We start from the raw sequence: 25,333 nt of genomic DNA on the forward strand, positions 1-25,333 counted from the left end.
CATCAAATCTAATTGTGAATGTTGGCATATTTCCAGTCTGACGTACTGCAGGTGAATCCCACAGCCTCACAACTCTGAAAGAAAATTTCTCCAGGCCTCTGTTTCACATCTCACTTTTAACATTGTCTGTATCTATGGCCCTTAGTTCTTCACTGCTCAACTGTTGGAAAGAATGTGTTCCGCCATGGAGAGTTTGGTGGTGGAGGTGCACTTAATAAAGTGGGAGGTTGGCGTTTGGAGACCCTGCCACCTTCCTGCCTCAACCCCGAATAGACCCAGGGTGAGAAGGCTTATGGAGAACCTTCCCAACCTATTGCCAATTGAGGACCTTAAGTGAGCAATTAAGGCCCACTTAAGCACCTCATCCTGCCACCGCTGATATTAACCTAGCAGGCGGTGTTGGGCTAAGCATGAGTGAAGCATGACAAGCAAACCCTGACGTGTTTGCTTGCGGGCTTCCGGGGACATCCCTTATTCAAAGGCACTCAGTGCCTGATCGAGGGATCTGGCATCAGGAAGGGCAGGGCCAACTGACAGCCAACCCTCTGTCCTTGCTGCCGACACCCCTCATCCCGCCTCCCCCAATCCTCACCTTGCAACTCCTTTGCCACCATTACTCACCTGTGCCTGGGTCCCACCTTGAATCCTTAGGTAGATGTAGTACTATCAGCAGCCACCACCTCCCCAATGATTCTGCTGAGTATAGAAGAGCTGCTAGCATCTGATTGACCAACAATAGGTAGGTGGGACTTAGGCCCCCAAGGCCCTTTGATTTCAGGGAAGGCCTGTAACTGGCCTGTCTGAGTTGCACTCAATTCATCAGGCCTTCTCTGAAAGAGTTAACGCAAGGTTCCCGCCGCCTCTCCAGCAACCAAGACCTCCCTTGTCTCTATTAAATCCAACTCAATCTACCTATCTACCCTGTCTCATCTTTTCATGATTTTAAACATATGTTCAATATTGTCACATAATCTGCTCTGTTCTTTAAAAAACTCAACTGGAAAATTATTTTTTTAAATAAATATTTCCTCATACCAGGCATTATCCTCGTGAATCTATATTGATCCCTCTCTAAAGCTTCAAAGTCCTTACTACAGTGTGGACCACTTTATTGACCATACTTTAACTGAGGTTTTAGTAAGTTTTCCAAATAAATTATGCATACCTTTCTGGGAAAAAAACTGAGAGAGGAAATTGATATAGATGCTTTTAGTGTTTAATAACATCTGTACTTTCTGGGCTCTAACTTGCTGTAGCTCATCCACTTTGGATCCAAGAAAGGCAAATCCAAGCATTTTATATATGGTGCAACTCTAGGAACCCTGGAGAAACAAAAAGATTTCAAATAAACAAAAAATAATAGCTAGTGGACAGTTGCAAATTATAGTCAAAAAAAAACTAATGGAATGTTGGCCTGTATCTTAAGGAGTTTTAATTACAAAAGGGAGGAAGTAAGTCTGCTGTTATACAGAGTTTTGGTCAGACTCCATTTAGAGTGCTGCATTCAGTCTGGTACCATTCCTCAGGGAGTATTTTGGTCTTGGAGGTGATATACCGCAAATTCATCAGAATGATACTGAGGTCAAAAATAGTCATTTATGAGGATAGGTTCCATAAGCCTGATTTGTATTCCCTTGAATATAAAAGATCTAATCAAAGTGTTTAATATGATAAAAGGATTTGATAGGGTAGACACAAAGAAATTATCCCTCGGTAGGGAAATCCAAAACAAGGGCCCATATTCTTAAATTTAGAGCCATGCTATTCAAGAAGCAATTCTTTATGCAATGGAAAATAGAAATACAAATCTTTGCCCCTAAAAGGCTGTGATACTCGGTCAATTGAAAGCTTTATGACGGAGATTCATAGGTGTTTGATATTTAGGAATATTAAGGAATGTGGACAAAGATGACTCAGTGGAGTTGAGGTGCTGATCAACAATGATCTAACAGGCTTGAAGGGTCTTAAATGGATAACTAAGGAAAGGGTAGGGCCTATCAAGGATGTACAAGATAATTTATGCGTGGATGCAGAAGATGTGGGCCGGGTTCTTAATGAGTCCCTTGTCTCTGTCTTCACAAAGGAGAGGGACGATGCAGGCATTCTAGTTAAAGAGGAAGATTATGAAATATTAGATACAATAAGCATAGTGAGAGAGGAAGTACTGGAGGGACTGTCATCTTTGAGGTGGATAAACCACCAGGGCCAGATGGATTGTATCCCAGGTTGTTAAAGGAAGTCAAAGTAGAAATAGCGGATGCTCTGAGGATCATTTTCCAATCTTCACTTGATACAGCAAGGCAACAGAGGATTGGAGGTCTGCAAACGCTGAAACATTATTTTAAAAGGGTCTGAGGGATAAGCCAAATAATTATAGGCCAACCAGCCTGACTTCGGTTGGGGGCAATTTATTAGAATCAATACAGAGAGACAAGATAAACTGTCACTTAGAAAGAAACAGATTTATGAGGGATAGTCAGCCTGGTTTTGTTAGGGGAAGGTCATATCTTACTAATTTACTCAAATTTTTTGAGGAAGTAACAAGGAGGATTACTGAGTGTAGTTCAGTTTATGTTCTCTACATGGATTTTGTAAGGCACTTGATAAAGTCCCAAATGGCAGACTGGTCAGAAAAGTAAATGCCCATGGGAAATAGGGGAAGGTGGCAAGTTGGATCCAAAAATGGCTCAGCGACAGGAAACAAAGGGATGATGGATGTTTTACCGAATGGAAAATGGTTTCCAGTGGCATTCCACAGGGCTCAGTGTTGGGTCCCTTGCTATTTGTTGTATATATTAATGATTTGGGCTTAAATGTGGGGAGGTATGATTGAGAAATTTGCAGGTCTCAAAAAATTGGTTGTGTAGCTGATTGTGAAAAGGATAGCCATGGACTCCAGAATGATATCAATGCTTTGGTTGAGTTGGTGGAAAAGTGGCAAATGGAATTCAACCCAGAGAAATGTGAGGTAATGCATTTAGGGAAGGCAAACAAAGCAAGGGAATCACAATAAATGGGAGGAGATTGGGAGGGTTGAGGAAGTGAAAAACCTTCAAGTAAACGTCCACAGGTCCCTGAAGGTGGCAGGACAGGTAGATAAGGTGGTAGTGGAAGCATAGGGATGCTTTCCTTTATTGGATGAGGTATAGAATACAAAAGCAGGGATGTGATGCTGGAACTGTATAAAACACTGGTTAGATTCCACAGCTGGAATTTTGTGTACAGTTCTGGTTGCCACATTACAGGAAGGACGTAATTGCTCTTGAGGGAGTACAGAGGAGATTTACAAAAATGTTGCCAGGGCTTGAAAGTTGCAGCTTTGGGGAGAGATTGGATAGGCTACGGTTGTTTTCCATAGAACAGAGAGGCTGGGGGAGTGACCTAATAGAGGTGTACAAGATTATGAGGGGCCTAGATAGAATAAATAGGAAAGACCTGTTTCCCTCAGCTGAGGGGTCAATTACTGGGGGCACAGAATTAAGGTGATTGGTAGAAGGATTAGAGGGGACATGAGAAGAAACCTCTTCACTTAGAGGGTGGTGGACACCTCTGGTTTGGTGGTGGAGGCAGAAACCCTCAACTCATTTAAAAGGTAACTGGGTCTGCACCTGAAGTACTGTAACCTGCAAGGCCACAGACCGAGTGCTGAAAGGTGGGATTAGAATGGCCGACTAGTTTTTTAAAAGATTTTCGGCCGGTGCAGACATGATGTACTGAATGGCCTCATTCTGTGCCGTAACTTTTCCATGCTTGTATGGTCCTATGGCTGACTGTCCTAATTCTGTCCTCTGTCCCTGAAACTTATCTCAAATCCCATCGTAACAGATTTCCAACAGAATGCATAAAATTAGCTCATTCTAACTGATCAACCTGAAAGCTTTCTGGTAAACCTTTAGGATAGTTCCTGTTGCTCATTCATTGGCCATTTAGACTTTGTTGGCATCTAGCAGGAAATACTGACACTTCAGTAACTACTCAAATTTTATTTGTTTATAGCATCATACTTTTCCTCGCACTATGTGGTTTAATAATGAATTACACAACCCAATGAGCCTTACCTTTACTCATATTTTGTTTGCAGCCCATAAGCATTGTTTTCAGGGTGACATTGAGGAACAGTTGGGTTAGAAAACCATTCCTTTCCCTCTAGTATCTAGTTTTAGATTCAGCACAGACTCTGGGAATGAAGCATGCCTCTGTCTATCTTTCTCTCTCCCTCTCTCTCTCTCCTTCTCAGCTTTAAAAAAAGTCATACATGGGCCACATTTTCCAGCTGGCTAGCTTGGTTCTGCCAGCACAGAAAATGCAAGTGGCAAATGGGAAGTTGGCCAAGCACATCCACTGGATCCCAGCCCACAATTGTATAAAGTGTGATCATTTTAAGTCAGTCTAAAGTGTTGTCATGGAAAATGTACTGGAGCTGAATTTAATCCATGAAGTAAGGCACAGCATGATTTCCTGTCTTTTTAGGATGGGATCACACTGTGCTCTCTGCTCAACCATTGAGGTGGATGGAAAGGAAAGCTCTGTTTGGTGGAACCAATTTTTCGTCCTAAAATTTTGCTCCCTAGCATTACTAATGCTGACACTATGGAAACCATTACTGCACTAGTGTGGGCATGCTGTACGTGCACCAGAAACATGCAGAGTGGGCAGGCCATGATGAAAAGCAACACCTAACACTGATCTGGCACATAGTTTGCCATTTTGGACCTCACGTGTCCTGTTAAAACCCTTTCTTAATCAGTCCCAGCTGAACATATGCATTCCCAACTAGCACCATTCAAATAACTCACCTTTTAACTTTCAGTTGAGATATTTTGACTTTCTTTTGCTGCTACAAAGTTAGTGGAAGTACCATGTTGAGTGTTATTGGAGGAGTCAACAGAAGTTTTCGAATTGCCCTCTGTCAGTGATAAGATAACTCCTGGGCTGCAGCCAATGTCACCTCCAAATCATTTTCATTTTGTGTGGAGTGTTCATTTTAATGATGAGTACCTTTAATTTTTCCTGGTGGAGTAGGCCATCAATTGCATCATGGCTGACCTTCAAATTGCCTGCAACATGACATGGATAGACTAGCAGAATGGGCAGAGGAGTGGCAGATGGAATTTAATATAGAGAAGTGTGAGGTGATGCGTTTTAGCAGAAGGGATAGGGAAGCAATATACATTTAATGGCACAGTTCTAAAGAGTGTGTAGGAACAGAGGGACATGGGGGTACATGTGCATTGATCTTTGAAGGTGTCTGGACAAATTGAGAGAGTGGTTCTATGGGATCTTGGGTTTCATAAAGACTTTGAGTACAAAAGCAAAATCTTTATAAAGCTTTAGTTAGGCCCCAACTGGAGTAATGTGCCCAGTTCTCGTCACCCTTCTTCAGGAAGCATTTGAGTGTCCTTGAGAGATTGCAGAGGAAATTTACTAGAATGGTTCCAGGGATGAGGTATTTTAGTTACAAAATTAGGTTGGAGATGCTGTGGTTGATTTCCTTGGAGCAATGGAGATTGAGAGGAAATTTGATAGAGGTGTACAAGATTATGACAGGTTTGGATAAGGGAGACAAAGAAAAACTATTCCCATTGCCTGACAGTACAAGGAATAGGAGACACAGATTTAAGGTTTTGGATAAGAGCTGCAGGAGGAATGTGAGGAAGAACTTTTTTATACAGCAAGTGGTAATGACCTGGTACTCACTGGTGGATGCAAAAGCAATCATTGATTGCAAAAGGAAACTGGATGAGGACTTGAAGGAAATGAACATGCAAGGCTATGGGGAGCAAGCAGCGAGTGGGACTGACTGGATTGCTCTGTAGCGAGCTGGCACTCAATGGAACGAATGGCCTCCTATGCCATAAATGTCTCTTTGACTCTTCTACCTCAACTGCCCTACTTTTTCACACTGTCCCCATAATCCCTTAATTCCTTTTGTACCCGAAAATCTATTGACATCTGTCTTGAAAATATTCAACGATTGAGTATCCACAGCTCTCTGGAGTAAATAATTTAAAAGATTCACAACCCGTTGAGTAAAAAAATTTCTCATGATCTCAGTCCTAAATAATTGACACCTTATTCTGAGACTGTGACCCCATGCTCTAGATTTCTCAGCCTGGGGAAACATGTTCTGACAATCCAGGCTGTCAAGCCCCTTAAAAATATTATATGTTCCACTGAGATTGCTTTTCATTCTTCTAACCGTGAGGGGTTATTGGTCTAGTCCAATCAATCTCTCCATGTGGCAAATCCTGGGTGTATGAAAGCAGACATTTAGATGGCTGGGTAAGGGTGAGGAGTGGAAAGCAAGAGATCCATGTTTACACATGGATCTGTGGCTTGAACTTCATGCCAGAAAGCAAGATAAGGGATTTGAAATGGGATTTGAGAAGAATCAAAAGGGAGGAAAATGTTATCATCCTGAATTTCTCAGTGACACTGAATGCAACAGCTACAGTCACAGCCAACCCCATAATGCAGAGCATTGTCTCCTCTAGAGGGTTCATGAGATGTAGGTGTGCATCCTAATGGTTCTCCGCTGCTCCTTGTGTTATGTAAGACCTGGTCCAACGAGAGAGAGAAGACTATTGGCTAGTGTGTTGTCATGTGTTACAGTGCTGTGCATGTCTTTGTTGCTCCATTAACAGTCATCCTTGCACCACAGCATTCCAAACACTGTTCCAGCACCTGCTGTAGCTTGAGTATACTTCCTTCCCCTTTTAAAGGGACAGACTACCTTTAAGAACTGAAGGCTAGCTACAACATGGACCAGCCACATAGTGGTTGGACCCCCTGCTGAGCACACAATGAGTCAGTAGAATAGGTCACACTGGACTGCACACTGTAATCTTGTAGGTGAGCAGCATGACGTTTCTGTGCCACAACAGGACCAGGTATCAGGTAATCGTACATCATGACACCCATGCCCAGTATCCAGCCTAATTGAATTTCCCCCCTCATTTCTTCAGCAACTTTATATGGAAGAATATTTTATTTTCTAGCCTTTCACCCTACTTTAGAAGGTCAGTATTGAGCTCTCCAACTCCCAATTCCACCTTTTCAGGACCTCACCCAAGTAACAGTTCTACAAGAGCCAACTTAGACAGACTGTGTTAGCAGCCTATTCCAGAATTAGGGGTGTCACAGCTGCGTCTGATCTTGTCCTCAGCCAACATCAATGGGGATCACTTTGTTGCAGATAGGCTGCTCCCTCGAGCCCAGAAACGTTGTTGCCAGTTCTATTGCCCTTACTGCCTGTGGTCAGCAAACTCACCAGTACTGGTAACTATGACTTTCCAGATTTACATAGCTGAGGAACACACCACACTGTGTTTTAACCACTCAGTGAGTTTTAGCAGGATATTTTTAATTGCAGCTCTGTTTAAAAAGCATGCTTTTGGCTCGCTGACTCCATGCATATGTTTAGACACGACTAAGGGGAGAAACCATGGGTCCCCCGATTCTTTTCCTGTTTCCATGCGCTTTATTCCTCCCACCCCTCACCCCCACCTAATTTAATTCGCTACCTCAATCATGGATGATATTTTTCCTCTTTCAAAATTCAATCAATTCACCAAACAATCACAGAAAGCTTTTAGTAAAATGATAACACCCATTGTTGGCATCTGGTTACAAATATCATCTGATATATATGCAGCATGAGTGATTAATATTAAAAGCAGCACCCTCATAATGCAGTGTTAATTTATGTACAAACTATAGGTAATCTCACCCAGACTATTAAAGAAACCAGAGAGCACAATTTTTATTTGAACAGTGTTGTGCAATATTGTTAATTTGACAGGAAAATATCCCATTAGTTATTTATAGCACCGTGCACATGATAACATTGATTTTGGTGACTGCCTCAGCCCTCATTAACATGTTCTGCAAATTGCACCATAAGGACATGGTGACTGAAGATTAATATTTGGGGGAAATATTTGATGCAGCTCAGATAAACTGTAGAATATATTTTCTATACAGTAGAAGCAGAAGAAGACATTCTACTGCCTGGCTACATGGTATTATCTAATGGAATTATTTCATACAAGGGATATAATTAGACTCTATTTTATCAGTAATCTCACAGGGTAGAAAGATCAAATGACTCCTGAGCTACAAAGTGGAATGATTGAACAACACAGGTTTTCACTGTTAGTAAGAGAGTTGGAGCCCTCAGGTGTCTCTGTGCAACACAACTTTTAAGAAGCTAGAGGACAAAGACTGAATGGTTCACAACTGGATCTGTTTTCTTGATCAGCAAGTCTGAAAACTCTGCTGATTTCTGCTTCCTACTATAGTATATTTTCAATATATACTATGCCACAACTTTATCACAATATTTCAATACCACAAAAAAAAACTCATAAAAAGCACCAAGGTAGAGCGGGATAGGTTCTAGTTCTGTTGAAGGGTCACGAGGAGTCGAAACGTCAACTCTTTTCTTCTCCGCCAATGCTGCCTGACCTGCTGAGTTTTTCCAGGTAATTCTGTTTTTGTTTTGAATTTCCAGCATCCGCAGTTTCTTGTTTTTATCGGGTTAATAGGTAAATAGATAAAAGGACAAGATTGAAGTCAATGGAAAAGACTCTTGAGAATCATGTGCAGTGTGAAACAGGTTACTGATGCACTATGAACCCATTACACACTCTTGTCCTGGCAATCTCATCCCACAAAGACCGCTCACAGTAAATTTTCATTAGCAACAAAATAAACAGAACTCCAGCCATGATTCCAACCTCTATTCGCAAGGTAATTATGGATAACAAAGGCCATCCAGTCCATTTCATCTCACCTATCCCATAATGACATATAACATATGTATTAGGGGCAGAAGTAGGCCATTCTGCCCCTAGAACCCGCTCTGCCATTTGCTTGCTTAACATTCCTTAAATTATACTGGTGACTACAGGTAGAATTTTCCATTCCCGCTGGCGTCAGGCATGCTTGGCAGCGTGAGTGGACAATATGGCAAGAAGGCCAAAAATTGGTTTCACAACGTCGTGAAACCAGTTTGCAATTGTCCGCTCTGCTTGTCAATGGCGGGCCATGTTTCCCACCGTTGGACATCGGGAACCTCATTGTAATACATCTGCATATTATTATAAGGCCAGCCCACCGGAGTCATCCCCCCACTGGATCATCTGCCCACATCGGCAAGAAAATATGCCGATGCAAAACACATCTTGTCAAGATGATGTACAGAAGTCGGGACTAACCACCAGGGCCTTGCTCACATCATGGACATCTGAGGAGCAGAAGATGCTGGGGCCCAACAGCTACGGGACCCTGAAGGAATGTCCATGGCATGCTGGGTGGATTCTAATGGACATGGCTCCACTATGAAGCAGCTCACGGAAGGTGGAAAGTCACTATTGAGGGGCTGCACACAACGGGAGATCATCAAGGGGGTGGAGAGGAAGGTCTAGCTGTGTTAGGAAAATGTACAGGGGGCATGTAGAGAGGAAGGCCTAGAGTTGTAGGAAGGAGTCCAGGGGGAGGAAGGAGTGCCAAGATGGGAAGGAGTTTTGTGGGGGGAGATGGAAAGACTAAGGCTGGAAGAAGACGTAAGGCTGGAGGAAGAAATAAGGGTGTCTGAAAGAGCCAGGAAGGGGGAAAGACAGTGGGGGGATGGGGAGAGTTCCAAGGGGGGAGGGAACCCGGAGGGAGGGAGGGCTCCGGAGAGGGGGATATCTAGATGAATGTGCAAGGGAGGGCTCTGATGAGTCCATGACTGCCTCATGGGGAGCGAGCTGAGGGTGGACGGGGCACGAGGGAATGGTGAGAATGACCAAGGGCAGAGTGAGGTGGTGCAGTGAGAGTGCAACAGTATCAGTAGAAGGGAAAGCCAAGTTGGTCGGTGGGGACTCAGCGGCAGATCCTGGGGGTGGGAAGGTGGTGGTCGGGGAGGTTGAAGTGTATGGGAGTGGGATTATCGGGAAGGAAGGGAACTTGCACGTTCACCTGGACGCCCCCAAAAGGGCTGCTCCCTTTGCGGTGACAGAAGACAAAGTTGAGGGCGTCACAGGCAAAGGGGACTCAGAGGGAGCAGATAGCCTCTGACGTTCCTGGTGGATGACCCAAGGGTGTCCAGCTGCTGCTCCTTCTGCGTTCGAGTGCTCAAGGGCCCAGCTTGAGTCTGAGGGGAAGTAGCACCTGGAGGGACTTCGATGTGCACTGTTTCTGTCTTGCGTCACCACTGCATCAACTCACCCGTGGCTACCACAATGGAGCGCAGGTCTGCACACATCTCCACATTCTGCTGGACCAGGGTCTCCATGGCCTCTGCCACCGCCCCATGGAGACCTCCATACGCGCACATGCGGGCACCACTTCATCAGAGAGCAGGTGGACACACTCCTCCGACTCGTATGCCACCTTGTTGAGGGCTTCCAACAGCTCTGTGTGATGTTCCCCCACTTTCCGCTGACTCTCCAGGATGAGTCAGAAGGCCAAACCCAGAGGTTTGTCATCTAAGTCCTCTGAGTGCCATGGAGCTCAGCTGAACCTGCCTCCTCTTGCTGTGGACACGTGTCTGTGCGGTGACCATTAGATTGTAAAGCCGAGCCTGCTCTAGATCTGGGTTCCACCGAGGTGTCTGTCTCTGTGCTGGTGGAGGGTGTGGGTAAGCACTGTGACGGGTCTTCTAGGCTGTTTATTTCCAGCTCTTCAATGGAGGAGGAGCCCTCTTGGCTGGAGGTGAGGAGCTGGATGGAGCTGAGGGATTGGCTGGCTGAGGGTGTCGGTCGCTTGGCAGAGCTTCCTGTAAACTAAAGTAGAGATAATTAGTGCATGGCAGCAGAGTCAAAAGAAGGAGAGAGAGCACTTACAGTTGCATTGAGAGAGGGATGATGAGGTGCACAATCCTTGCAAGGGTGTTCATCGCCAACCTCGCCATCAGCGTAGGCACAGTCCACATCCTCACCAGTCAGCATGATAGCATGCTCTTCAAACTGAGTGAGGGGCCTGATGTTGTCCACTCCACCCCACCCCCAGTCTGGGACCTCTCCCTTCTGTGTGAGTCATCTTATGCATGAAAACAGATGAAGATAATATGAGCAGGACACATGGTACTGTGTGGAATGTTTGTGTGGTGAATGGAGACATGAATGTGTTGAGGACGTGAGCTCCAGAGGATATGAGCCTGATGGAGATGTGAGGGTGTGTGTGAGAGTTAGTGGTGCTGTCCTTTGAAGTGTGAGATCCCTGTGGATGTGTGATGGGTTTGTGAATGTGTGAGTTAAGAGGGATGAGAATGGTGACTTACCCTGGCAGAATGGAAGAAACCATTCATCCTGTTGTGACACTGGGTAGCTGTCTTCTTTTGCAGGTCATTGACGCTGACCACCGCTGCCACCACCTCCCATGCTGAATTAGTGATGTTGCTGCCCCTCCTGTGGCCAGAGCAGGGGTAGAGGACGTCAGGGTGAGCCTCCACTGCGTCCAAAAGGCGCTTGAGGGACACTTCATTAAACCGGGCAACTGTAGCATTTTTGCCTTTCGGGGCCCTGTCTTCTGTGCCACAGTCCTGGGCTGGAGGCACTGAGAGATGTGTGCATGGCATGATGAAGTGGCAAGGTGATGACGTGGTGGGTGGATGAGAGCCTACATGCCATTTCAATGGCATGTTTCCCAGGAATGCATGATTAATGAGGCAGGATTGGGATGATATCGTATGAAAACTCATCATTGTGGCCGGCGGGAAAAACGCTCTTTTTCCCACCCAATACTGTACTAAATGCAAATTTGGGATGATTCCGCCCTCCACCTCATAAGTACTTAATTGGCTGTAAAGTAGATTTTGTCTTTCTTATATTATACCTGCATACAGTTAGCAGAGTGACTGTAGCAATGGTGAAATTGGAAGCGCAATGCTGATTCTCTAAGGATAATTAATCACAGAGCAATCAACTGATGTTAGGAAAGTGGCTACAAATAAATTAGTACATTTACAAAACAATTCAACTCAGTAGCTAACTATATCCCCAACCCTCTAACCCCACCAACTCAAATCTCCTCCTCAACCCCCACTCCAACCTCACCCCAACTACCCCTCCAACATTCCTCCTAAACCCTCCACCAACCCATCCCAACCCTCCCACGAATCTTCCTTCCAACCCCTCCCAAGCCACTCCCCCAACAGCCCCCTTCAATGTCCCCTCAACCCGCTTCCAATCTCCCTCCTCTATCCTCACCCAACCTCCCCCTAAACCCAGCTTGAACCTCCTCCAATCCCTTCTAACCTCCCCCCAAAACCCCCCTCTATCTTCCCAACACCCTAACCTTTCCCCCAAAACCCCCAATCTCCCCCCAAATCCCCTAACTGCCCCCAATCTCCTCTAACCTCATGCCCAGCCTTTGCATCAAACCCCTCTCAGACCCCTCCAACCACCCACCCATCCCCTCGCTAACCTTCCCCCAAACTCCCTCCAACCTCCCCCAATTCTCCCAACCCCCTTTCTAACCTCCCTCTAACAAGCCCCCTCCCCCCCAACACACATACACACACACACATACAGCATCCAACTGGTTCTAAAATTACAGAGATTTTCACTTACCATTTTTCAAGAAAGAATATTCTCAGTTGCTGCACTGTTGTTGACCTTCGGGCAGCTTTGTGATTTTTTGGCAGACTTTTAAAAAAAGATTGGAATCACGAAGCTGCCCAAAGATCAGAAGCAGTGCAGCAACTCAGTGAAACTGACCCGACACTGACAGAGCAGCTTTAAAAAAATTGGAACTCTCAGCTTGACAGATCCGAACTTTTTTAAGCCAGTCTCTCAGGTCTGCAGCTCTGGCTGCTCGCTGCTCAGTGTTGATGATGAGAAACTCTGTTTACAACAGCGAGCCTGCACCCCACCCCCACCCCCCCACCTGCCAATCAGCCCCTAGCCCTAGTGTTTGCCACTATCTTCAACCCTTTCCTGGGCCCTGCTTTTAGGCCTTTGCTATCAGCATGAACCAATACATGTAGAGGCAGCAACTAAACAAACCCACTGTGACTGCACTATTTCTTTCAAAGGACAGGTGCAACCAAATCTGAACCATTCAATTTCAAAGAGGAAATAACCTCTAAACCAAGCCAATTTAGATTGAATCAGAGTTAAAATTGATTTCAGAGTTCACCTCATTAATAATTCTTTTAAAGTTGATGCTTTGATTGTAGCTGTAGCCAAGAATGTTGTGAATATTAGATCAGATTACAAAAACTAGACTTAGCAAAACCCATAGATTTTTTTTAGATATTATTGATTTTAAGTAATATTTCTATAAATAAATACATTGCTCTTAAGCTGAATATTTAAAGAAAACCGAAATCTAATTTATAACCAAGTGGAAGGAAATATCTGAGAGAGATTGATGCATGTTCCAATTATAGCTTTAGACAGGAAAAACAAAAACAGTTTCAATGTCTCACACACACATTGACAGCTATTACTCCAGAATCCTAGCCCCACATTATTAAAGTTTAAAAATATGATATGTCAGACTAAGGGGTTTATTCTCTAATCTTTGTGGTGATGCTTATTATTGCTGGCACCTCATTGTCTGATGAAAATATATTTTATTGCCCCTGTAGAACCACATGTATTTCAGAGGTCATCAGTGTTGGTTAGACCAGGTATTTTTTGTAGCTATCTTGGCAAGAATCAGCAATGCTAATTATGGATGACTCTGCATACTATATTCAATGTTTTGTGGTCTTAAAGAATTTCATTGCATTGCTAACAAGGTGTAGCCATCATGGCTCTGTGCCACTATCTTTTATTTGCTGCTGTCAGATATTGGCAGTTGAAAAGTGACTGCCACAATAGCAGCAAATTGTCATGTTTTTGGGCCATTACATTTAAGCATCACATTTTCTGCTTCTGGCAAAAAATAATTTCTTATAAAACAAAATAGATTTCAAGGGAGGGAGATTAATTCTGCATTCCATACATAACAACAAAAATGATGGCTTTAGCACTAACACGCTGGAAAAGGCATTGAGAATCTTTCTGTCGAAGGGCTTCATGAGTAAAACACTTCTTGTTGCAAGGGTAAATTAAGACATTGGTAGGTTCAATCTCCGGCCTGTGTTGAGTTAGCCTTCTCCTCAGTCAAAGAGAAGATAGGAGTCAGTATAACTGGAATAGCAATATAGAATAAAGAATGGAATCAAGATAGCTGCACAAAATTTAAACAGGCAACCCTTTAAATGAGAAACAACATTTATCTAAAAAAAAGTCTGTTTCCATCGTGCCTAGCTGGAAAGAAAATAAGTCCCTGCCTGGAAAATCTGAATTTCAATTCCATTGCCAGAGATTAGGAAAGTTTTTAATAATAGGGATGTGCCATTGGGAACCTTCAGGAGCACTGGGATTTTGGAGTATGATCTTCCTGTTCCATTGTGATACAGGGGTGTGTATTTGTCTGGCTTAAGTGTCTACAGTGAAGGGAAAATTCAGAAAACTCACAGCTGCAATGCCCAATATTCACTTCCAAACAACAGTCAATCTGTCAGAGATTTGACATTTTGAGTCCTGCTTACTGCTCTTTTCAGCAAGTACACCCTTCTCCTGCAGGCATCCTTACTGCTGACAGAAGTTCTGAAGAATGCTGGTGACCCCACCATTCGTACCTCCAGATGTGATGTCCCTTCATTTGAATTTACCAGGCCCAGAAAAAGGGAGGGATAACCAAGAAAAAACAGGATTCTCCGCAAGTTCTTCCTCCCACCAAAATTAGTGTAATTTCATATTCTAAACAGGCCAAAGTCCCAGAACTCCTTTGATTTACTCATCAAAAACTGGAGCTACACATGTTGCCATTGCTGCTGTATTAACACTTACAAAAGCCATGATAGTTTGATTTTCTTTACTAAGCAGCTGCTTTCTCTGCATTTTCTTTTTTTAAGTTTAATCCCATGAGCAGATCTATTATAAACACACAGAGCATTATGAAAGAGGATAGGTCATTTTTTTCTCCTCCACTCCCACGAGTCAACTGCCTAAGTATTCTGCAGAATCTGGAAACAAAGTATTTTAACCGTTTCAATCTTACAGGTGCGTGTGTTTGCTGTTGGGATAATTTTAAAAATGTTCTTCAAAATAAATCCTTACTTTATTTACTGTTCCCAAACCCTTTGATAGTTACCACCCAATTAGTTATTTATACAGATTTCATATGTGAGGTACAGTTCATGTTTCTGATCCTACTAAAGGAAATGGAATACTTAGAAGGTTAATCTACTGCCTTGCTGCATTTTAATGAAGTTTGGCCACCTCCTTCTGTTTCAGGAGATTGTCAACTTCAATTGTCGGAAGCTGGTTGCCACTATGCCCCTATTTGCAAACGCTGACCCAAGTTTTGTGACAAGCATGCTGAGCAAGCTGCGATTCGAAGTGTTCCAGCCTGGGAATTACATCGTGCGGGAAGGAACAATCGGGAAGAAGATGTATTTTATTCAGCATGGGGTGGCAACTGTTATCACCAAATCCAGCAAGGAAATGAAGTTATCAGATGGTTCTTACTTTGGAGGTCAGTATCACCTGTATCTTACATAGAAAATAAGAATACAATGACTGCATAAGACTGTGCAACATAAGCTGTCAAGTGATCCTTCAAGTGATCTAATGAATTTTCTTTAAGTCATTGAAGCTCAAAGTGGTCTTGCTTGAGTTGCAGTACATTAGCAGGACAGTTGCAGCGAGAAATATCGTTATTTCACATTAAAACACTTTAATACCAATAGATGACAACAAACAGATCTTTCTGTTAACATGTTTTTGGCATCAGCATTTCTGGGGAATCCCAATAGGATTTATTTGAGTTAATGCCCTGTCAGGCTTTATTTCACCTGGGTCCAGATTTCTCAGCTCATTACTTTGGAGTTGAACTGAATCTATCCTGAAATAATCCTGCATTGAACCCGAAAAATGGCCTGATCAGTTAAGTATCATGATTCAAATGTAATGAGTTTGGTCAATCTCTTTCTTCCACCTGCATAAGGAACTCCCAGGCTATGTCAGAGGTCAGCATGAGAGTCTCAGAGATTCACAATGACTGATAAATGTTATAATGCTGTGCGAAACTCAAGAGCACTACTGCACAAAACAACAAGATTACATAGAATTTGCAGCACAGAAACAGGCCATTGGACCTGACGCGTCTATACCAATGCTTATACTCCACATAAGTCTCCTCCCACCTCACTTCATCTCACCCAGATTTCTATTCCTTTCTCCCTCATGGACTTATCTAGTTAACCCATAATTAGAGAATTCAACTTTCTGATTAAACCAGAAAGATTAAAATGAAAAGTGCCAGCTTTTTTAACAAATGTATGATTTTGAAAAATTGATCCATATTGTAAAAAAAATCACTTTACACAAATTATAGTTGTATAGTGCCTTATGTAATGGCATAATAAAACATTCCATGGTGCTTCACTGGAGTATTAGAAAACAAAAAAATGATAAAGGAGATATTTGTGTGTGGCCACAGGCAGCATATCATGGAGGTCTATGTCCAGTTTACTGGCAGCAGTTATGATTCATTCCACCAATCATCTGTGCCACCTTCATTGTAACCAGGCCGTCAAGTCACAGGCTGGCTACTGGATTATCAGAGATATTCCTTTCATGTCGCCTGTTAGATACATGAGCTTGCAATGAGAGCCTGAACCCCACCAGAAATAGCGGCAGACTGCAAGGAGCCAGGGTGGTCTGGTCCATCTGGTTGTGTGACACTGACAAAAAAGAATAAAAGAGTAGCTTGATATCTCTGGTGAGGATTCTGAACTTCTTTTGGTGTTGCAGCCATATCCTCAGAGGAAATACCAACACTGACAACAAGTTGCATTTAAAAAGCACCTTTAATGCAGTAAAATGTTCCAAAGTGCTAAAATTTGCCACCAAGCCACATGAGGTATCAGAACAGATAGCCAAAGGCTTCATCAAAGAGAAGATCATTCTTCTTTCAACTTTGCAGTTATGTCCTAGGAGCTAAGGTGCTGGTATTGACATCCTCCGCAACCACTTCTCACTGGCAGCATAAGTGTTACTTGGAAGACCTGCTGCCTTCCTCCTGTCCACCACCTAGACTAAGACCATTCAATGCTGCATTAGAGAAACTGGCTGCCCTGTCTACTTCTCTTGCAGCCATTTCTCCTCTTATGAAACTCCCTTCCAGTCTGAAGCTTGAGTGTATGCTCCTTTAAGAGAGACTGCTTGCCTGTAACTCTTTCGAGTACAAACACATTTCCATCTGTTTCAGATGAAGTTACATTGTTTCATAGTTTGCCATTGTGAGATTTGAACTCTTGATACTCTTTTGAGTAAACCTGTTTCCATCTGTTTCAGATGAAGTTATATTGTTTCATAGTTTGCCATTGTGAGATTTGAACTCTTGATCTTGGGGTTACAAACCCAGTACCATAACCACTTGGCTATTTAGGCCAAGCCACTGCTTGCCTGTAGGTGGCACCACTGAAGCTGAGAGTTAATGAATAATACAGCCTGCCCACCTGACTCATGATAATAACCTCCAGGGGAACAGCTGCAGGTAACACATGCCCTGCCTCTCACATCATCAGGCCTCCAGATTGTAAGTGTTGAGAAGGTTAAATTGGGTTTTGGGATAAGGCAATGTCTTTTTAAAAATCACAAGTTCAGCATTTAACGAGTTATAAACTGCATTAAGTTAGAGTTCTTGAATGCAGAGAGGAGCAAAAGATCCAGAGGACCAACCAGCCCGATCTCATTCAATCCTTAGCTCTTAGCTTCTGGTAACCATGACAACGTAATTTTGTTCGGAAACTAACATTGCAAGTAAAGGAATTATGAATTTCTGCATGTTTTATCTTTAAGAAATTGCCAAGTCAGCCAGCTGAGTGTGTGTTATGCAGACAGCCACAGGATTTAAGTACACACCATAGGAAGACATATTATCTTGTTAGCCAGAAATACCCTCCAGAACTAAAATGACTAATTTAAAACTTTACTAAAGCCGTTGATTTTGTTGTTCTGTGCTGTTTTTGTCAGTAAAGCTGAGACAACCATTGTGTTTATAAATACATACATTAGATGAAATTATTTTTTTTTAAAATGAGATATTCCAGCTGCTGCAGTCAGATAACCAGAGCATAAGTACAGAGAACAAGAAAAGGTGGTTCAGCTAAGCAAATTCTTTCATTTTACAAAGCAGCTAGGGTGTAAAACACATCTGTGGCAGATGACGCAACGAAAGCTGATGGCCTCCAAGGGGTCCGCACTGTGCTGCCAGCCATATTCAGTGGCATACGCCGTCTTCAGAAGAGCACTTGTTTAATTCTTCCCAGCGTGCACTGGAACTTATGAACTTGTCCCCTCATGACATCATACTGTTCTACCAGCTGACCGGTTACTGCCCAAGTGCTAAATTTAGACTCCATAGGTACAGTGGACAAAAGTCACTTATCACTCATCAAAGCATTCTGCTCCAAAGTCAGGGTGGGAGTGGGCAGCACTAGCATTAAAGAAGATGGTTGTGGTTGTTGGAGGTCAGTCATCTCAGCTCCAGGGCATCACTGCAGGAGTTCCTCAGGGTGGTGCCCTAGCCCAACCATATTCAGCTGCTTCATCAATGATCTTCCTTCCATCCTAAAGTCAGAAGTGGGGATGTTCGCTGATGATTGCACAATGTTCAGCACCATTCGCGACTCCTCAGATACTGAAGCAGTCCATGTCCAAATGCAGCAAGACCTGGACAATATCCAGGCTTGGGCTGACAAGTGGCAAGTTATATTTGCACCACACAAGTGTAAGGCAATGACCATCACTGAATCTCCCACTATCAAAATCCTGGGGGTTACCATTGATCAGAAACCGAACTGGATTAGCCATATAAATACTGTGGCTACAAGAGCAGGTCAGAGGCTAGGAACTGTATAACGAATAACTCACCTCCTGACTCCCCAAGCCTGACCACCATCTACAAGGCACAAGTCAGAGTGTGATGGGATACTCCCCACTTGCCTGGATGAGTGCAGCTCCTATAACACTGAAGAAGCTGGGCACCATCCAAGACAAAGCAGTCCGCTTGATTGGCAGTACATCCATAAACATTCGCCCCTCCTCCACCGATGCACAGTAGCAGTAGTGTGTACCATCTACAAGATGCTGTGCAGAAATTCACCAAGGCTCCTTCGACAGCATCTTCCAAACCCACGACCACTACCACCTAGAAGGACAAGGGCAGCAGATAGTTGGGAATGCCACCACCTGGAAGTTCCCTTCCAAGTCACTCACCATCCTGACTTGGAAATATATCACCATTCCTTCATTGTCGCTGGGTCAAAATCCTGGAACTCCCTTCCTAACAGCACTGTGGTGTACCTACACCACATGGACTGCAGTGGTTCAAGAAGGCAGCTCACCAGCACCTTCTCAAGGGCAATTAGGGATTGGCAATAAATGCTGGCTCAGTCAGTGACACCCGCATCCTGTGAATGATTAAAAAAAATTAAAGGTCCAGGCATCCAATTTGAACATACGGTAGTTTTGAATAATTTCTGTTAAGGAAAGTCTGTGAAATATTCAAGCTGAGGAGAGTGCAAGGTCTGCCAATGCCCTCTGTCAACTTGAAGCCATATTCCACCAAGCTCCTTGACAGTGACAGGAGTCTTCCTGGTAGACCAGCCAATGCACCCAGCAACTTGGTGTACATGCCCGTCAGCATTTCCCTGTATGCCATGAACTCTGTTGCAACTAGCCCCATGATGCAAAGAACCATCCTCTCCATGGGGCTGAGGAGATGCAAACATCAATGCCCCCAGCCCGCTCTGCTCTGCTCCCTTTTATTGTGTGCCACCTTGCCCTCCAAGGGAGAGAAAAGAATGTCAGTGATTGTTTGCATTATATTTGAATGATTTGCCTGTCACAACTGAATAGCTGGATGTATGTAAAAGCAGCAAGTCGTAGGTGTGTGAAGGTGAGCTGAAATATTGGGATGTTTGGCATGAGTCCTGATACTGGGTGAATTATGGGGATGTGGTGCATTGAGCAATGTGAGAAGCTTGTGGAATGGTGGGTAACAAACGTCATGTGAGATGCATAGGAACATTTAAAAAAGAAGAGAGCAGAAGCAGGCCATTCAGCCTGCTCCGTCATTCAATAAAGTCATGGCTGACCTGATTGTGGCATTAACTTCACTTTCCTGTCTACCCACCATAACCCTTGACTTCCTTCTCAATCAAAAATATACCTAACCAGCCTTGAATATATTCAATGAGTCAGCCTCCATTGTTCTCTGGGGAAGAGAATTCCAAACACGAATGACCTTCTGAGACAAGAAATTCCTCCGCATTACCGTCTTAAATGGGAGACATCTTATTTGTAACAGTTCCCCCTAGATCTAGATTCCCCCATGAGGGAAAACATCCTCTCAGCATCTCCCCTGTCATACGCCCCCAGAATCTTACATGTTTCAATAAGGTACCTCTCATTCTTCTAAACTTCAAAATATATAGGCCCAATCCGCTCAACCTTTCCTCATAAGACAAACTCCTCATCCCAGAAATCAGCCTTGTGAACCTTCTCTGAACTGCTTTCATTACAAGTATAGCCCTCCTGAAGGTGACCAGAACTATATACTGTATTCTGGGTGTGGTTTCACCAATGCCCTGTACAGTTCTAGCAAGACTTCCCTACTTTTATACTTATAAATTCCGTTGACCACCCACATGAGATCATTAGACACCTTGTGGCACTGCTGCCAGGTCCTCAGGGCCAGACACTGGGAATTGATCTCTTTGGCCATCTGCTCCCAACCCCTTCCAAGGATTGTCCTTGAGGGCTGCCCCACGGAACCATGGTGTCTCTTCTTATCCACCTTCACCACTATATTCTGCTACTGTCACCATAGAGTCCGCCCTCTACCCTAGGGTTCCATTTTACTTGTTTAATATTCAGCATCATCCTCCTGTAATTCAGTACAGCTTCCCTTTAAGAGAGACAGATTGCCTTTTAAAACAGAAGACTGACTGCACCATGTGCTATTAACACAGGCTGCTCAGCTCCCTGTTAAAGGCAGAGGTAGCCAGCAGTATGCTAGACATTTGGACCAATGCTACAATCAGATAAATGATGAGTCATTGCCAAAAATGTGTATTGGCCAAATCCATTGGAACCAGCGCAGGCAGACATGAATTGTGACCCCTGTACCAAATAATAGTTCAGACCAATTTTTGGTCCATACAATCAATGTTTTTGTGGAGTTTAGTCCATTTATTAAATATTCTGAGGGAAACATCTGTATTTCCTTACCTGACAACAAAGGACAGTTGAGCACAACTCCACGGTACAGATTTAAGTTTGCAGCTCCATTCTTTATACCTGAACAGTGTCAAAAAAACAAGAAATTGTAATGTTGTTCTTCTGTTACTAACCCTGTAAATTTTTCTTACGTACTGAAAGACAGGCTGTTGGGGGTGCAAATATGATAATTGGATTAACAGCCAGAGTGACTGCAAGAGACGAAAGCCATCAGTAAGAAGTGATTTTGATATGTTAATGAACCAAGAGGAACTTCAGTCAGAGTTTTATACAAAACAATAACAGGAGTAATATTGAATTAAGTGGTTTTAGTTCAAAAGGGTTTATATACAGTTGGAAAAGGTATAAGTAAGGTAAAGATAGGGTGAGTTTGTTTTTACAGGCCTAAGAGCTAAAGTAAAGAACGAGTGAAATCAATTCTGGGAAGAAAGCATTTCTGAAGAGACTGATTGAGACAATAGATCAAAGGAAAGGAACACATTTAAGGCAATGCTGAAGCCTCTGTGAGGGGGTAGTTGCTTAAAGCCCCCAGAAGACAGCAGAATAGCTGGTTGGATCTCTCAGAAGGTAGTGTGAACAAAGCCAGACTGCAAGAACCAGTTGCTGTCAATCTCAGAGGATACCCCAAGGATAAAGCATTGTGTAGTAAAACTTACTAGAATTCCATAGATTTCAGACTCTATAAAGGTAGCTGCTGAACAGAAAATGGGAAGGTTAGCTCTGAGGGTAGTTCAGTTAAGATTCATGGAACTGTTTTACAGTACTGTTTGCTGTGTGAAGCCATTCTTGTATTTAAGTGTAATTGTATTTTTGTTTCCTTTATTCTTTTCATAAATGTTTACTTTACTATAAAATCATCACAAGTAGTCAGGAACATCATTTCCTGATTTCAGAACCTCTCTGATACTACACAAATTGCAAAAACCGTTTGATGTTGAAGCATTCTTTATTTCATTTTGAGAAGATGGCTAAACAGATGAAATGGCCAAAAGAAATTTGGACATTGCTATTACAGTCTAGGTTGGTGGGTAAAGCTAATGAGGTATATGCATCGTTTTCAGAAGAAGTATCTGGGGAATATGATGCCGTGAAGAAGGCTATTCTGAATGCCTATGAGTTAGTTCCAGAAGTATTTAGACAAAAATTTTGAAATGTGAGAAAACAGCCTGGACAGGCTTATATTGAGTTTGAAAGAGTCAAACAAAGTAATTTCAACAGGTAGATAAGGACATTAAAATTGGAGGGAATCCCTGAAGCCCTTAGAGAAGTAATTCTTTTGGAAGGATTTAAAGATTCACTTCCTTTACTAGTAAGAACCCATGTGGAGGAACAAGGGGTTAAAATTGCTAGGCAGCCAGGAGAGATAACAGCTGATTATGAGCTAGTTCATAAATCAATTTTTTGACACCCTTTTAAATCTGAGAAGGATAGAAAATGGGAAGGTGAGAGGAAGGTAGGTAGCTAAGGAAAAGAAGGAACAGCTGGAGGTTCAAAGGAGATTTTACCTCAGACTAGGAAGGAAGGTGCTGAGAGTGGAATGGGTGTAAGAAAGCTTAAATGTTTGCATTGTAATGAGATTGGCCTTATGACGTCAATGTGCTGGGGATTATATGGGAGACCTTGTGGAGAAGTAGGCACTACGAAAAGTGCTATAATGTCTGAGGCTTTAGAACAGGACTAACTGTTAGGATTTATTCAAATAGAAAAACAAACACAAATATTAGCCGCAGATGAAAATGGGTTCGCCACCTATTCAAAGGAATATTGAAAGGCAAGTTACAGACATATTTAAAGATTTCATCTGTGAGGGAAAAGTCTTTTCATGTGCACAAGGTGGAGTTGGCAAAGATTTTAAGGGATACAGGAACCAGTCAATCCGTAATGTTGTGGGATAGTGGTATTTGTTGTCCAGAGGGAATTTTGCAGGAAAAGGTAATAATAAGGGGAATTCATGGAGAAACAAAAAAATTCCATTGGAATATAAGGTGAATTTGAAAAGTAGCTTGCAATCAGGTGAAGTGATTGTAGGAGTAATGCAGAAATTGTCTATTTCAGGGGTTCCATTTATTGTAGGAAATGATGTAGCTGGGTCATAGATGTTGATGGTGTCTACTGTTGTTGAACAGCCTGTGGAAAAGCAACCCACAGAAATGTTGCAGGAAGATGACGTAGGTATTGAAAAGCCGGTGGGATATTTTTCAAAGAAGTTAAATATCCGTCGACAGAAATACTCTACCGTTGAGAAGGAAACATTGAGTTGGCACTGGCATTGCAACATTTTGAAATTTATGTTGCCAACAGTTAATCAGAAACAATTATTTATATAGACCATAACCTGTTAAAATAATCAAGGTTGTTGATTCCTCCATTGCTGTCATGAATACTTGTGTTTACATAGCAGGAGGAGGAGGGAAAACTTTATTTAACAACCTTGGAGCCTTATTGACTTTTGTGTTTCTCTGTGGCCCATTGCTTTGTGTTTGATTTCACTTCAGCATCTTTTAAAAGCTGAGCTTGAAAAAAAGAAAATAGTCTGTCCATTTGATTGAAGGAAAACCAATATTTCCAAAACAAAGTTCCATAACTTTGGAAAAGTTTTGAAACCAGAATGCTAGACTGTTTAGATGGAGTTTATTGTTACAACCATTTAACTTGCAAATTGTACATGTCACTGGATGAGAAAACTTAATTGTCATTATCAAGGGTCTAAGCTGTAAGGAAGTTTAGACATGTGAAACCTCCAAAAAAGGACTGAAATGGACTCCATTTTTACTGAAACCTTGCGTATATTGTCATGTTAATGCATGCATCATACAATGTAATAGGATAGTGGATAAAGATAAGTAGTAATTAATAGGAAAAAGGCTGAGAAAATGAAACCGTCTTTTTGAATTATGCAGGTTCATTTTCTAACAAGAAATGTGTCATGAAAACAAGAAATTGTAATATTATCCTTCTGTTAATAACCCTGTCATACTTCTTTTGTAGTGGAAAACAGGCTGTTGGGGATATATACAGGTTGTAAAAGGTGTAAGTAAGGTAAAGATAGGATAGGTTACTTTTTACAAGCCTAAGAGCTAAAATAAAGAACGAGTGTAATCGGTTCTGGGAAGAAAGCATTTTTGAAGAGAATGATTGAGACAACAGAGAGAGCAAAGGGAAGGAATGCATTTAAGGAAATACTGAAGCCTATGTGAAGGGGTAGTTGCTTAGATCTCCCAGAAGACAGCAGGATAGCTGGTCAGATCTCCCAAAAGGTAGTGTGAACAAGGCCAGACTGTAAGAACCAATTGCTGTCAACCTTAGAGGACACCCGAAGAGAAAAGCACTGTGTGGTAAAAGTTAGTGGAATTCTATAGATTTTATAATCTATAAAGATAGTTGCCGGACAGAAAATAGCTCTGAGGTTAGTTCAGTTAAGATTTGTGGAACTATTTTAAAGTACTGTTTACTGTGTGAAGCCATTCTTGTAATTAAGGCCTGAATATTGCCATTGGCGTGCAGGAGCAAGCCCGACAAGCTGTCACGCAAAATGACTCGAAATGACGTTGGGCGTGCGTCCCGACGTTATCATGCGTCATTTAGATCTTGCGTTCAGTGGGTGCGCACTGGAGGCGGCTACACACCCGCCGAATTGTCAAAGGCCTATTAAGGCCACTAGGGAAGTAATTTAGATAGTTAACAGCTCTGTCACCCACCCTTAAGGTCGGCGGGCAGGTGAAGAGCCCAAGTGGCATTCGCGTTTTTGAGGAAACCTCATCCACGGACGGGATAAGGTTTCCTGAAGGTTCTATAATAGTATTAATAAATTTTTGCACAATTCATTAACATGTCCCAGCTCATGTGACATTGTCACATGAGGGGACATGTCTAAATAATTTTTAACTTTATTCTTGATAAACCTTTATTATGTGCTTAATCTCCCTGAGGCAGCTCTGTGCCTCCGGGAGATTTCTGTGCTCTTTCGCACAGGCCCCAACTCTCCTTCCTCCTCCCACCCGCACAGGTAGCTACAGCCATGCGTCACACTGGGCGGGCCT

The 25,333-nt window shown here is 42.8% G+C and overlaps 1 protein-coding gene across 1 annotated transcript in view; it reads left to right on the forward strand.

Annotated features, from left to right (window-relative positions):
• The window catches only part of LOC121279876 (potassium/sodium hyperpolarization-activated cyclic nucleotide-gated channel 1-like), a 315,234-nt gene that overhangs the window by 212,641 nt on the left and 77,260 nt on the right, over positions 1-25,333 (forward strand). Inside the window, exon 6 of the mRNA XM_041191391.1 lies at positions 15,279-15,519. Within this exon, the coding sequence (XP_041047325.1) occupies positions 15,279-15,519 (241 nt within the window). The remainder of the gene's footprint in view (positions 1-15,278; positions 15,520-25,333) is intronic.

This window comes from Carcharodon carcharias, chromosome 1 (assembly GCF_017639515.1).
Source record: "Carcharodon carcharias isolate sCarCar2 chromosome 1, sCarCar2.pri, whole genome shotgun sequence".
In the NCBI taxonomy this organism is placed as follows: domain Eukaryota; kingdom Metazoa; phylum Chordata; class Chondrichthyes; order Lamniformes; family Lamnidae; genus Carcharodon; species Carcharodon carcharias.